This window comes from Ictalurus punctatus, chromosome 10, assembly GCF_001660625.3.
Source record: "Ictalurus punctatus breed USDA103 chromosome 10, Coco_2.0, whole genome shotgun sequence".
NCBI lineage: Eukaryota > Metazoa > Chordata > Actinopteri > Siluriformes > Ictaluridae > Ictalurus > Ictalurus punctatus.
The window spans coordinates 28,760,490-28,776,248 of NC_030425.2; the positions used below are offsets into that span (position 1 = coordinate 28,760,490).

Here is a 15,759-nt window from a genome sequence, read left to right on the forward strand (position 1 = left end):
GTCTGTCTTTCGGTCCATTTGTCTGTCTGTCTATCCATGTATGTCCGAATGTCTGTCTGTCCATATGTCTGTCGGTCTGTCTGTCCATATGTCTGTGTATTGATGGTAAACTCCTGGCTGTGCTGGGGAACTGTATAGAGCACTGTAACTGTTATAACGGAGAATCGTTATACTTCGTTAAACAACGCTGTAAAAGAATCCGTTTGTTATTAATCTTGGACTCTGTGGAACGTCCGCTGTACACGTCCCTGTGAATGAATCTGTTACTATAGTAACGATCACGTATTAGAAAGAGTGGGTTAATAATATAAACCTGTCATTCACGTTACAGCCACGCCGTTATTCAGAAATAATGCTTGCCTTCTGACCAATCAGATTCGAGAATCCCTCCACGCTGTGGTGTATTATAATAATAATAATAATAATAATAATAATAATAATAATAATATTAATAATAGTGGAATATATTACCAAGACGTGTCGCCAAAACAATTAACCGAACCGCGTGCTATCTTTAAGTCAGTGTGATGTATGTGGAGCAGTCTCTTTAGTTATTAGTGTTTATTATTATTATTTAGTTTTTATTAATTACGATTGTAATGTACACCACGGATCGTAGTTCTACCTCAGAGGCTCCGCCTTCAGGCTTTAGTGTCGTGTCTGACTAACGCTCAGACGCTGCTGAGGGTCCTGATGAACCTGATCAGTTGCTGGATTGGGGTTGGAGTAGATCTTCGTGTGTGTGCGTGTGTGTGTGTGTGTGTGTGTGGAAGCCTGAGCACTTGGATATCTTTTATGAGCTCCCATTAGTGCTGGCAGAGATTTATAACGCGAGCTCGTAGTCGTCCTCAGGTCATCACGCTCGGCTCGTCTCCGACTCACCTGCTCCTCTCTCTCCAGTCGCGCTCCAGACGGCATGCAGAGACGGGGATTAGTACAAGAATGAGACGTGATTAGATTCATTGTTTAATTTATTCGGATGACGGGTGATCCGAAAGTTAGCCCGGCGTCGTCTTGTTTATCGTCTCGCTGACGTTTTTAAATCTTCAGTGACGTCCAGCGCCGCAGAACATCCCTATATTATTTAGACAGGAAGCTTAAAGGAGCGCCCGTGTTCTGCATCATTCCGCTTCGAATCTCTCTCTCTCTCTCTCTCTCTCTCTCTCTCTCTCGCTCTCTCTCTCTCTCTCTCTCTCTCTCTCTCTTTTTAATCGCTTTTTCATTCTGGCAAAACAAAAATCCTAATTCTTTTATATTGTTTATCGCTGTTTCTTATTTAATATAGATATATATTTTACTCGCGGTAATGTATTCTAGTCATTGATGTTTGCTCACGCGCTACTCTCTGGCAGCTTTTATGAAGGTTAAAGTATCGGCACCCTTGCCTTTTAGTTTGCGAGATGCGAAAGAGCCACGCCATTTTTTTTTTTATGTAAAGGAGATGCGTACTGCGTTTTCAAGATGGTTTTTCTTTTGCGTGTGTAAAAACGTGCAAACTTTTCCTCTGGGAAAGATTTTACTGAGAACCTGTTCTCCATGATGAGGCGAGCAGAACAACTTGATCTTTTTTGTTTTCTTTTGTTTTTTTTTATAGTTTTCTTTTTCATCGTGTAGACGAGGGTGCGAGAAGAGACCAGGTACATTTTGTACAAAGATTTCATAATAAGTTGATCTTTTTACCATCCGATCATGGTGGGGTTTTTTTTTTCTTCTTCCTTTTCCTTTTCTTACCCGTTGATTAAAAAAAAATCACGGTTTCGCAAACCCGCGTGTACAGAACAGACGTACGGAATCGTGCGAGCGGTTCAGAAGGAATTCTTGTATGTGAAAGCGAATGATTATAAGCCCCGCCCCTAAACAAGCCTTTTAAGTATTCGCTCCCCATCGCTGCTGTCAAGAACAAACGGCGCCTCGTTTGCACATTGTTCTTGAGGTCGTAGTAAATCAGCGCCTTGGAGTCTTTATTTTATTAATCGATTTTTTTTGTTGTTGTTGTTGTTGTTGTTTGTTTGTTTTTTTGTGACTAGTCTCCGCCCCACGCCCTTCAGAGAAACTCGCCCACTGTACCAGCTGCCGTCCCGATGCCTCAGACAGGAAGGCTGTAGTAGGAGTGTGAACATTTCGATGGATGCATCTTTTTTACTATTTATTTATTTATTTATTTATTTAATTTTAGATGCTGCAACTAAAATGAATCGATGCAACAATCGTTCATCGGGGAGGGAAAAAAACCTGATTTTGTACCTCACAGTCCTTCCTTGTGTGTGTGTGTGTGTGTGTGTGTGTGTGTGTGTGTGTGTGTGTGTGTGTGTGTGTGTGGTGCACCACACACTCACACACACACACACACACACACACACACACACACACACACACACACACAGAGTTTTGTGTACTAGCGGCCATCCCGAGGCATCAGACAGGAACTCGGGGAGATTGATGAGGTTCTTTTAGAACTGCTGGGAGAAACGGGTCGATGAGGGCGCGGGCGTGGCTGGAGGACCTGGCGCAGGAACAAAGTGTGATTGATAGTGAAACTGTTGTGCTGTCTCGACCCTGACTCACTGTTTTCTCCTCTCTCTCTCTCTCTCTCTCTCTCTCGCGCTCTCTCTCTCACACAAACACACACGCACTTTTACTCTGTTCCTCAGCTTGATATCCTTTGTCACTGTGCTCTTCAACCCAGTATGTCCAGAAGAGTGTGTGTGTGTGTGTGTGTGTGTGTGTGTGGCCAAAAATAGCTCTGACTGGATAAAATAGCTTAGCGTTCTTTAAGGATTAGTTAGTTGAGAGCTGAGTTTTCTGTAACAGCAGCTCTGACAGTAGTGCAAATTTATATTCATGCTCTCGTTCTAATACGTTATTGTTTCCATAGCAACAGCTCGTTCACAGGGACGCGTATGTGAAATTTCTGGAAGGAGTCTCCAGTGTCATAGGTGAAGCTGTAGCTTTAGGTTTTCCGATATCTTCAGGACAGAGGAGTTTGCGCTTCTTTGCAGGTTCTCGGTAGGACGACGGGTCGGGTACGACGGGTCGTTCTTTTGACGAATAAAATATCGGTAGGTTGCTGTGGTGTAAGAGGAATAAAACACGTGGGGATGTGCTGTTAGAGGAAAATACACCATAACATGGGTGTAGTCTGTATCTACGCTAGGAACTCTAACTTCCCTGAAACCCTCGTCACGTCTCCGCCACGCCCTTTTGCACCTTTTTATTTAAACCTGTTCATTTAGCGATTTATTTCTTTATTTATTCACCGTGTGTTTAACCTTGTACATTTTTCACTGATTCCATGGGGTGCGCTAACTTTTGCAGTTGTGTGTCGGGTGGGTCTGCATGCTGTTGTATCTTTCATAGTGCCTCAGCATCCTTCCAACATCTGTCCACATGCCAGCTCATCCTCACAGATGTTGCCCCGCCCCCTCGTTCGCCCAGGAGGGGCGGAGCTATTCGGAGTGATTAATGAGGTTGTATCTGTGCTCATCTGTTCAGAGTCGCATAGGGCTCATTTACACACACACACCCCTCAGGATCTGAGACTAAAGTGTGTGTGTGTGTGTGTGTGTGTGTGTGTGTGTAAATGAGTTCCTGTAGCGTGCACTCCCTCCATCTGGAATAAAGTCAGTGTGAAATGGATTGTTTTGCTTCTGAGATTCTGTCTCTCTCTCTGTCCGTCTTTCTCTCTTTCTTGGTCTGCCTCTCTCTCTGTGTCTGTCTGTCGTTCACTCTCTCTCTCTCTCTCTCTCTCTCTCTCTCTCTCTCTCTCTCTCTCTCTCTCTCTCTCTCTCTCTCTGTCTGTGTTTCTTTCTCTCTCTGTCTGCCTACCTGCCTGTCTCTCTCACTAAAGTGCCACTGCATCGCTGTCTTTAGGTCGAGATGAAGCGAGGGTGAAATCCTACTGCACCTCTATCATCGGCATTGTGGGTAACGTAGGAAACCGTTAACCCGAAGTGAAAATGCAGCGACGCGCACGCGAGGTGTTAATTATAAAGAATATTATGGAAACGGTTCAGGGCGGGTTTTTTTTTTTTTTCTTTCTTCCTTCGCTTCTGAATGAAGGAGCAAGTCATCCGTCACCGCGGCCGCGTGGAATAAATATAAACGATAGTCCCTGAGCCAGCGCCTGAACCCTGACCTCTCTAAAGAGCTCCCATTAGCGCAGGTTCCATTCTGGCATCTCGTCTAAACCTGTCCGTTATCACCTGCTGCTGCCGCTCGCTTTATTTATGATTCTCCTGCGCACATGACGTGCCATTACTGCTGATCTACTGCCTCACGTGTGTGTGTGTGTGTGTGTGTGTGTGTCACAGAAAATGTGTGGCGGTTATTCTTTTTATAGTGTAACGATCGATTTGACTTCCAGGAGAAAATTTCATTATTGCAAGATTTTTATCCAAATAGAGTTGGATTAAATTTTTTTTTTTTTTAAATATATTTTATTTCTTTATTTAAAAAAAAAAATAATAATACATCATTAATCCTGTGATTTACCCTGTGACTCGTCTCAGCTCTTATTTTGTTTGTTTTGTTTTTTTTTTTAGTTAAGTGTGCCGGATTTTTTAAATATTTGTGGACGCAGCGGGGGGGGCGGGGGGGGGGGGGCGGGGGGGACAGCAGAGGTGAAGTGAAAGTGAGCGTATAAAGTGTGAACAATGAGGATATGAGTGAAATGTGCTGAGGAGCTGAAAATGAGGAGAGACGAACGGCGCTGCCGCGCAGGACAGCGGCTCACTCGGGGGGGAGATCGATCTGAGGTAATAATGGGGAAAAAGGAAAGGTCAGCAGGACGAAGGGAAATAAAAGTTGGGGTCGGAACATCGCTGATGAGCTCAGGGTTAAAGGTCGCGGAGTTGATATCGGACCCTACACCTGGTATTACAGGCGCAATTACAGTGTGAGAATATCTCAAAAGAAAATCTCGAAATGTACCGAAATCTAATCACTGAATCGATCTTTAACATGCATGAAACTACCTGGAGTAGGCTTTACCCTCATTTCAAAATACCAGGATGTACGAATATGCGGATCTGGACACGCCCACACGCCCTACTATCATTAATAACGACGAAATCAAGTTTCGATCTGGACGGGAGTTATGAGGTGAGCCTTCCTGTTTAGGCCACGCCCCCTTTAAAGTCAGATACGCATACGGCTACAGACGTCGTTGACTCGCTTCCCTCAATGTGGTGAGAGTTTGTGTGTCTGGCTCTCAGAAATATTAAGTGTGTGTGTGTGTGTTCCTGCCGGAGCCTATAGGATCTTGTAAACACTGTATATGTGCATCTCTGTATGTTTACGTCAGCGGCGCCGTGTAGAAGACGTTCACCCGTTCCAGCTTCATGACTAATCCCTCGTATCTCCTTCATCACGGATCATTCACCAGACTGGAGCGTGTTTTATTCATCACCACTCCCTCCCTCCCTCTGCACTTTACACTCTCTCTCACACACACACACACACACACACACACACACACACAACACTTAAATCTAATCCCAGAATTAATATTTAAACCTTTTTTTAAGTAGAAAATGCTGCTGATTAAACTTCCACATTCACATTTGACATCTTGGTTTCCTTTGAAATCTTTTTTTTCTTCTCCTTTCATTCTTAAGGTTTAGTTATGAATTTTCCCCGATGTTTTTGATCATATTGATCATTTTTATGCCACACAGATATTTCTTCCCCCCCCACACACACACACACACTTTTTTTTTTTTTATGCTTGTCAGTTCTGTTTTTACTTCACTAAATAACAAACTAAACATTCCATTAAAACTGCTCTACTCTTCATAAACTAACTGTCTTTATTAAATGTAGCACTGCAACGCGTGTGTGCGCACTCATTCACTCACTCAATCACACACACACACACACACACCCTCCCTCTCTCTCTCTCTCTCTCTCTCTCTCTCTCTCTCTCTCTCTCTCTCTCTCTCTGTGTGTGCCAGACTGTTAATTAACGGATTTAATGTAAAGAACCTGTTTTGTCCCAGACGAGCTCCGATCAGACTGTTTTGCCGTCTCCCTGTGGGATTAGAGTTAATCACTCACTCTGATTCTGCAAAACACTGTTTACCTACACACACACACACACACACGCGCGCACACACACGTACGACAGAGTGAGACAGAGAGAGAGAGACCGTGACCTGTCTTTTACTCTCTTCAGTAAAACACAACTGGAACACGTCCTCTTTGCCTAATCAATAACACACTGCAGCTTGGGACGTTTACTTACACACACACACACACACACACACACACGTATGTATGTATGTGTGTAAATACACCTCGGTATCTCTCCCCAGCTGGCTGTTATGCTGATGCAGGACATCATGATAGAAATTACTGCTTTAATTATTTTCTTAAATTGTTGATGTTACTGAGCTCCATTTTGCTTCTTCCCCCACTTTCATCTCTCTTCTTTCATCATCCGTTAAAGGCCGTCAGGGGGTGTGTGTGTGGGGGGGGGTGGGGGTGGGGGGGGACATATCAAGAAGCCTCATACGATGATGTAATAATTTAGCTCTCGGGATGGTTTTAACATGAACCTGTTAAATCAGCGTGTGTTTCCTGTACCAAAACATCAACCACTGGGATTAGGGAAAGGGGGCGGGGCTTAGTGTGTGGGCGTTCACCGTGTGTGTTCTCGATCTACCTCAGTTATCATTCAACAAGCTTTATGTGTTTAATTAGTTTTAATTAGTTATGGCTTGTGTGGGGGGGGGGGGGTGTTAGGACGAAATGGAAAATACGAAAAGATGAATATGTAAAGTCCGTCTCGTCTCTGCCGACTTTCACGAGCTCCACTTTCCAACATGCGCTGAAACGGCAGTCCGCTCCCCCCCCCCATACTTAAACAGCTGATGAGGAGGTCAGGAATGATTGACAGGTTTGAACTCTCCTGTATTAACCTCCCTGCCTGTAAGCCCCGCCCCCTTTCCCTCCCATCTCCCTCCGGTAACGTTTTGTCCATTCTCCCGCTCGTAAGGTGCGCCGGCGCCGTCCTCGCTCCCGGTCCCCGTGTTCCTGAAGGATGTTTTAGGTAGAGTATTTTTCACGTGGCGTGTTGTTTTTTTTTTGTTTTTTTTCCCCCTATTTTATTTATAATACGAATGATTTTGCAGCGTTTTGTAAATGTAGAGTCGTATTTTTGCCCTTTTTTTTGTTTAGTATTTATTTATTGTGGAGGATTTTTCAGAACTTTTTAACATAGAGTTTTGTTGTTTTTGATACAGAGGGGTTTGTAGTATTTTAATGTGGAGTGTTTTCTTCATATTTTTAAATATAGAGTGGTTTTTAAAAGTTTTTCTTAATGTTGAGGGGTGTTTTTTTTCAGTGTTTTTTTTTCCTTCAGTATTTTACGTGCTCTTGAATTTTGCCAGTGTGTAAATAGTTTCGGTTGAAATCCAGGAGTCTCAGCATTTTGTTGTTTTTGTGATTTTATTATTTTTTTAAGTAATGCTTGCTGATGTGGTGGAATCTGCAGTGTGTGTGTGTGTGTGTGTGTGTGTATGTGTGTGTGTGTGTGTGTGGTGAGTCATTGAGTGTGTGGTGAGTCAGCCTGTTTGCTGTTTTGTCAGAGTGGATAGAGGCGTACCCACACCGGCTCACGCCATCATTTATTCAGAACTGAAGCTCAGTGATGATGATGAAGATGATGATGATGAAGATGATGAAGACTCGCGCTTCTCTCAGTTTTAGTAGCTTTGGCGTGAAGAGAGACGTGTTTCCTTCCTGTCCGCTTTCAGTCTGATGATTTTGGAAGCAGGTCGGACCGATCAGTGTGAAGATGAAGGACGATCAGAGCAGGAAGTTCGTCTCTCAGTGACGTTTTATTAAAACAGGAAAAGTGGCGAGATTCCGGAAGGTCCCCCGTGAGGAACCTGGTGTTCTTTACGCTGCGTGTCTGATCTCGAGATCAGATCTCGGCGATTTTCAGTTCTCCCTCCCAAATGTGATCCAGCTGTTTGCGCACCGTCAGAGGGGTGCGCGTTATTCTCATTTAATAACACGTCTATCAGCTCGGCGGGACGCGTCTGCACGCCGAAACCTTTCCGAGGGACGATTATTCGCAGTCCGCGGATGAGACGCGTCTCGTTCTGTTCGTTTTGTTTTGTTTTTGCTTTTAGTCTAATTTTAATCGTTCTGATTTTAAAGCGGTCCCTAATTAAGAACTGCTCAGGGTTCTTCTGTCCCTCTAGAACACCACACTAAAAAGTGAAAATATAAACACCTATATAAACAAATATAAATATAAAAGGTTGTACAGTAAAATCTGACTTTCTTAAAATATATTTAAAAAAATAACCTCTAAAAAAGGTTCTACCCTTTCAGAACCCTTTCTAATAGTGCTGTGGAAAAGTATTTGCCCCCTTCTTGATTTCTTCTCTTTTTTTTTTTTTTGCAAGTTCGTTGTGCTTTAACTGTTTCAGATCTTCAAACAAAATTCGAAAAGTGAAAATATAATTCTCCAGGGTTCTTGAGTTGTTGTTCTGGGAGAACCCTTAAAAGGTTCTATGTACAACAGAGTGTTTTCCTGGCAGAAAGAGTTTCTGAAAAGCTTCTACTCGGAACCCTGGGCTTCTAACCTTTTTAGCGTGTAGCGTTATAAAGAATTAAAATGACTTCTTTTTTCTTTTTTTTTTTAAGCGTTAATGAACCTCATCATCTGACTTTTTTTTGTGTGTAAAAGTACAGCGCTTTGGAAAAGTATTTGCCCCCTTCTTGATTTCTTCGGGGGGGGGGTTTTTTGGCATGTTTGCCACACTTAATTGTTTCAGATCTCAGATTTCCTCTTTTTAATATTAGACCGAAAAGCAAGCCTTTTCACAGCGGCTATAAATGCGTTCACACGCAGCGCTCGCTCTCTATCCATCTCGCACACTTTCTGCAGGAACGTTGAAACGTGGCAATAAAAACGAATCGATTTGTATTCTTTGTTTTTGGAAAATTTATAGAGCCCTGAAAGGATTCGTCTGTCGTCCCTAAAAAGTGTTTCCCTTTCCGAAAGGGTTCCAAGTAGAACCTCGCTTTTTTTTTCTCTCACAAATATTAAACCAGGAAAAATAAACTGCTTCTGAGTTGCAGGTGACGGCGTCACGTTTACAGACGGGGTTCATTTCAGTTTATTTGTATTCCGAAGCTTCTGTTATTATTAAATATGTTATTTTATTTGTGTGTGTGTGTGTGTGTGTGTGTGTGTGTTGCAGGAGCTATCAGACTTGCGTCACGTCCACACCAAGGTGAAGAAGCAGTACCAGGAGAAGACTGCGGAGCTAGCTCACGCTAACCGGCGAGTGGAGCAGCACGAAGCGGAGGTGAAGAAGTTGAGGCTGAGGGTGGAGGAGCTGAAGAAGGAGCTGGGTCAGGCCGAGGATGAGGTTAGCGTCCTGTTTAAAGGAAAACTCCGCCCTGAATGGCGTGCGCGTTAATCTCCGTAATTTACATCCGATCTTCAACACAAGTCCAGATTTTATTTTGATATTTTTTTTTTAGTTTAAACTTGTTTCATCGATACGTTGGTCTACTTTTACTTCAGTTAACGGTTTCTGACATTACCCTTCATCGGCCCTCTTAAAATCAGATAAAAGCCGGACTGTCAATAAAATAAGCAAATAAGCCACGCCCACTACTTCATGGTGACATCATGGCACATGGTGATATTTTCTTAAAGAGATACTCTGTGTGAACATTGCTTTGTCAACACTTTTGATGATCTTTAGTGTGTTTCTGTGTGTGTGTGTGTGTGTGTGTGTGTGTGTGTGTGTGTGTGTGTGTGTGTGTGTTTCAGCTGGATGATGCTCGTAACCAGAGCAGGAAGTTGCAGAGATCTCTGGATGAGCAAGTGGAGCAATCGGAGAACCTTCAAGTTCAGCTGGAGCATCTACAATCCAGGTAAAACACCACACACGCGCGCACACACACACACACACACACACACACACACACACACACACACACACACACACACACACACACACACACAGTAGCTCTCCATTTTGATCAGTGACATTTTGATCAGTCTTTTTTCCTCCACAGCTGGCAGGCTGCTTTTGCAGTGTGCACTGTTTAGTCCTTTCACTGCGCACGCATACACGCGCGCGCGCACACACACACACACACACACACACACACACACACACACACACACACACACATCACATTCTAGCTCCCTGCATTCTGGCTCATGCTTCCCTGCAGCCAACCCCGAGCTGCCTAGCCGTTGGTTACCGTAGTAACAGCGAGACTTGAAGTCTGAATCCCCCCATCAGGCAGATGATTCAATACACACACACACACACACACACACACACACACACACACACACTTTAGCGTTAGCATTTTGTTAGCTACTATCACTCTTAATAAAATAAAATGTATATTAAATGGTGGCACCCTTACATTACCTAAAATAAATATTATTATTATTAGTAGTAGTAGTAGTAGTAGTAGTTTTTTTAATAATAATAATATCATCAGCAGTGTATTCAGAGAGAAAGATGGACCGAGAGAAGCAGACAGAAGGAGAGTGAGACTGAGAGAAAGAGTGAGAAAGCCCTGAAGAGAGAGAGAGCGAGAGAGAGAGCGAGAGAGAGAGCGAGAGAGAGAGCGAGAGAGAGAGAAGGATACGATGTAAACGAGTGTGAGAGAGAACATTAGGAGAGCTGGTAGGTCAGGGTTCGATGTAGTCATGGCAATGCAGAAGAGGGTGGAGCCAGTCTCGTGACAGATGGAGCATGTGTCCACGGTTGTTATGGAAACCGAGGGTGGCCTGGCAGAAGAGGATTCTGGTCGGGGTTTTCACGGTGACGGAAGAGAAGCCAGTTTTGTAGGGTGATAAATGTAAAATTTAAATATCAGTGTTTGGCCATTTGGGAACTGAAATAAAGAGTCGAATCTTATTGGTGAGTCGAGTCAAATGATCTGACTCACTGGGAAGAGATTGGATCTGAAAGAGTCGACTTATTGGTGAGCCGAGTTAAGTGATCTGACTCACTGAAACGAGTCGACTCTTTCAGATCCACCTTTTTTATTGTTCAACTGAGTCAGTTGATCTGACTCACTTGATAGAGATGGAATTCAAGAGCTGACTTTTTCAGATCCCTAAGGACCAAACTTGTATTAATCTAAAATATAACGCATTAAACCTTTTTAAAGATTTTTAAAATGCTAAAATATGTGGGGAATCTGAGAGATCGCTGCCTGAAGACATGCGTCACGGTGGGATTAACGTCTCTTTCCCTGACGGTGAAGTCAGTGTGATGAAGCGGAGTTACCGTTACCACCCTGAAGATGATTATTTTCCTATAACGACTTGTCCACGAGTGTTTTATTCCTCTTGCACCACAGGGATTTATTAAAGAACACGTCATACTGTTTATCCGTTTATAGTTGCATTTAATCTTGTGGAATGTCAGCGAAACAAGTGGGCGTTTACTTCCACGTTTATCGAAACAGAGTGTTTCAAAGAGAGGGTCGAAAACAGGATAGGAAATAGTCTGTTACTTCTAAATTATGATGTTTATTGATGTAAAAATCTTGCTAACATTATAAGTGGACCTCAGAGAACATTATAAAAAAAATTCTTTAATGCAGTTCACGACCCCTTTAAAGCAAGTGTTTTATCCGGTGTGTGGGCGGGCTTACCCGGTGCATGTCTATCCAGTCGCGTGGGCGGGTTTATCTGGTGTGTGGGCGGGTTTATCCGGCAGGCAGGTATTGTTTGCTGAAAGGTATCTGGAGGATTAGGATGTCGTGTCTGCACAAAGTAGTACAGAGACACAGCATCTATATTCTACTCTGGGCACAGAGGAGTGTGTGTGTGTGTGTGTGTGTTTCAGTGAATTCAGCATGCTGTATTTTACCTCCTGTTTTATTTTTGTCCACTAAAGCACAGATTTCAGAGCGACTGCACGAAGACAGATTGCATTGTAAATGTAAATTAAAGTGGAATCATCACAAAACACACACCTCGGTTCTCCTGACTCTCGCTCTAATAAATCATCCCGTAGATATTTTTATCTATTTTTAGTGGCTCGGAGAACTCGCCGTGGTGAGGATGGGACCTCGGGTAGCCGGCATTAACACGTCTCCTTATGGGTTCTGCTTCGTTTCATGAAAACGGCGTTGACGTCAGTGTCGCTGCAGACCTGCTGCACACGCACAAAGCACCACTTCACACACACTCCTTTTATTCGTCTTGTTTTTTTAGACACACGCCACCTGAAGAACCCACTGCAGGTTGTTGTTTTTGTTTTTTTTTTGTCTCTCCACTTAAAACAGCAAACCGGTGTGTTGTGGAAACGTGCTGCAGATTCAAACACCGTTTACAAATGTTTTTTTTTTTTTTTTTTTAAGAGTCTCCTCTACAGTCGTTCCCGATCCACAATAAAGTACCAACTCGGAAAGAGGAACTCAAAAAAACCAAAAAAAAACTGTTCATATTTCCATGACAGGAACCTGTTTTAGAAATCAGGAACTTTTAGGTTCCCGCTGGAGGAACCGGGTCTGATTTGAATTCCTGGACCGTAGTTCAAATGATTGTTAAAGTTTAGTTATGAAATCCTGAAAAAGGTTCTGATCAACTAAAACCCAGCAATTCATCAGAACCGATTCCTGTTAATGTTCCTATTGTAGAGCGACAGGAACCTTAACGGGAACTAATCCAAGCGTTCCGTAGTCTGACATTTTACATTTAAAAAGATTCCAGATCACACGTTTTCCCCTCTTGTTGATTTTATTTATTTATTTATTGCCGTTTTCTGATAGGCTGAGGCGTCAGCAGAACCCGGGCCTGTTTGGGAAGATGAGAACGTCGTCGTCCTCGTCGCGGTTCTGCCCCGATGACCCCGAGCGCCCGGCCAGCGACCCCGACGACGAGGAGGAAGAGCTGCAGATACAGATCCCTTGAACGCCATCCCATAATATCCGAACTGTGACCTTTTAACCCGTCTGGCTCATACAGGACACGTGGCAGGTTCTGATGCGGAACCGTGTCTCTCAGATACGATACAAGAACGGTTCCTTTGCGGTTCCTGTACAGAGAGCAGCAGAGGAACTGGAGGAGGAAGTGACCTCAGCATCAAACACATTTCCTGCTCTCTGACCCTGATGACAGTGCTTTTCCACCGGGCAGTACGGTACGCTACGGTACACGTACAGGTACCCCGTGTCTGTTTAAGATCGCGTAACGGTACCCGTCCGAGTAGGTGGAGCTTGCGGGGTGGTGACATCATTTCCTGGTTTTAACACTGAACACAAACAACAGGGTCTGATTTGTGTTTTATTGTTTAATATGAAGACATAAATCTCAGTCAGACGAATAACCTTTAGATTAGATCAGACTCGAATGAACACGCTGTCTGACCAATCAGCAATCGCCGTTTCTAGCTCCACCCACAATCCGCCGTACCATAGCGTTCATACTGTCCCAGCGTAAAAGCGTCATCACTCCACGCGTCATCAGCTTTCTATACGACTTTTCTGTGTTCCGCTCCGGCTTTTATATTTCTTCGTATCGAATGCGGTGTCGTGTCATCGTCGTCGGTTCTGTGTGCTGTGTAAACGTTCTCTCCAGGTTCACGCCCATCTCCATGGTGATTTGCTTTGCTGTGTGTGTATGTGTGTGGGGGATTATGGGTACTGAAACGCTCTGTTTTGGTGTCGGAGTTCTGACACACCTAGCTCATCGTTGGATTTGGGGCGTGTCCTGAGCCTTTGGTAGTGATTGGACCTCAGTAGTGCTGGTAGGCGATGGAAGAGAAAGCAAGCTCTCTGATTGGCTGTTGAGATCATGAATCATATATTCCTGGTTTTGCGTTAATTATAAATCGTAACTTTCCCCCTGTAGTGTCATTTTCGATCAGCGCTTCAGCTTTTCCGTAATCCAGTGTGGACTCGGTTGGCTCCACGCCCTTGCGGGCGTGTTTTTTTTGTTTTTTTTTCCTTCAGTTATAAATCCAGTCTGCTGCCCCCTGCTGGTGACGTTCCCTTCACACGTGCGGGATGGTGATCAGTGTTCTGCCCCGGTTGGCGTTTTAGTTCTTTAACGGTGGCTCGGTGCGTCACGACTCGGACGTCGAGCTCCAGTCCGTCCTGATTTTAATGTTTAAGCAATAAACCCATATTCGCGTCCTGGACCAACATCACCCCCCCCCCCCCCCCCCCCCCCCCATCCCCCACAACGTGGACCAAAACAGACTCTGACTTATTCCCTTCTTCCTCTTCAGCGGGACGTTTTTATCCGTCGTTCTGACAAATATTTATAATTTTTTTCTTACGTAAATTGTTCTGTATTACAGTCGTTGGTTTTTTGTATTCAGCATTATAAATATTAAGTGTGTATAAACGCAGGCTGTGTGTGTTTTTATTATGACTGAAGTGTGTGTGCGTGTTGAAGTATTTAAACCAAACACATTTTTAGCCTTTTCTTGCCCCTGTCCCAACTTTTTTGAGACGTGTTGCAGCCATCGAATTCAACATCACGTGTATTATTTCCTTAAAGCGGGACATTTCCTCTGTTTAATCACCTGCTGCGTTTTCTGCGTCCTGTCGTGAAGAACGTACGGGTTTACGAGGTTGACCGATCGCTGCGTTCTGTTTTTATTTACGCTTCACACCGCGTCCCAACTGTGAGTAACTGCCTTACTTTATATACTCGGTTATTATTTATTCAACTATTTGTTACATTTTAAATATTAATAGAATATAAAGTTATTAATATTAAGAGTCTGAAGAACGTTAAGGAGTAGAATGTTTAAAAAAAATAAAATAAAAAAAATACAGTATAAAGACTACTACAGTCATGTGAGCATTGTGAGGCATACACTGAACGTGTGTGTGTGTGTGATTGCTGACTCGGCCGTGCGCTGATCATCACGCTGACTCAGGTGTGTTAAACACCGCACGCTGTTCAGCGCTGGACTCCTGCGGCACGCCGCTTTAACACACCTGCAGTAAACGCTCCATCAGCGCCAGTCCTGGACGCTCACTCGCCCGCCCGCTTCCTCCGCCTGCTCTACGTCTCGTGTGTGTGTGTGTGTGTGTGTGTGTGTGTGTGTGTTAATGAGCTGTTCTAGTGAAGCGGACATGAGCGAGCAGCGTTAGCGTTTCAGACCCAGCAGGACACGTGGACGTGCTGAGAATTCTCTAGAGTTCTGCAGAGAATCATACACCAGTCTCATCACAATCTGCTGCCTTTTAGATCCCGACTTTAAACTTTCCCCACACACACACACACACACACACACACACACACTCACACTCACTCTCTATAATCATTTGATTTTCATGAAGCGCTGGGAGAAGGATTTAGACTCGTTTCCCTTCCCTGTGCTGAGAAAAGAACAGGAACTTCTTCCGCCTTAGATTACACGTCTTGGGCCTTTTCTTTTTTTTCTTTCTTCAGGTAAAAAATGTTTGAACGATATTATTATTATTATTATTATTATTATTATTATTATTATTATTATAAAACAGACCCGGAAACCTGCAGCTGTGCCACACGGGGACGCCGAGACCCACGTGAACTTCCAGGAGCTGTTCTTACAAACTTTTACCCAACTTTCCGAAGGTAAAAAGTAGTTCCGGTTACTTTACACTTCCATGCAGGTTTTGTGGTATCCATACGCCATCAGAGGCGCACACCTCGCGCACACCTCGCGCACACCTCCCTCTGAAAATCTCAGCACACTTCCACCTTCATTTCTACACAAAGACGTTTAACTGGAGACTTTTAATGACAAAAATACATGC

At 43.8% G+C, this 15,759-nt stretch overlaps 1 protein-coding gene across 2 annotated transcripts in view; it reads left to right on the plus strand.

Moving 5' to 3' along the window:
- Positions 1-14,370, plus strand: part of ccdc102a (coiled-coil domain containing 102A) — a 38,565-nt gene extending 24,195 nt beyond the window's left edge. For both annotated transcript variants that reach the window (XM_017478764.3, XM_017478766.3), the window contains exons 7-9: positions 9,216-9,386; positions 9,797-9,900; positions 12,775-14,370. In XM_017478764.3, the coding sequence (XP_017334253.2) occupies positions 9,216-9,386; positions 9,797-9,900; positions 12,775-12,916 (417 nt within the window). In that variant the 3' untranslated portion in view covers positions 12,917-14,370. The remainder of the gene's footprint in view (positions 1-9,215; positions 9,387-9,796; positions 9,901-12,774) is intronic.
- Positions 14,371-15,759: the final 1,389 nt, after the last annotated feature.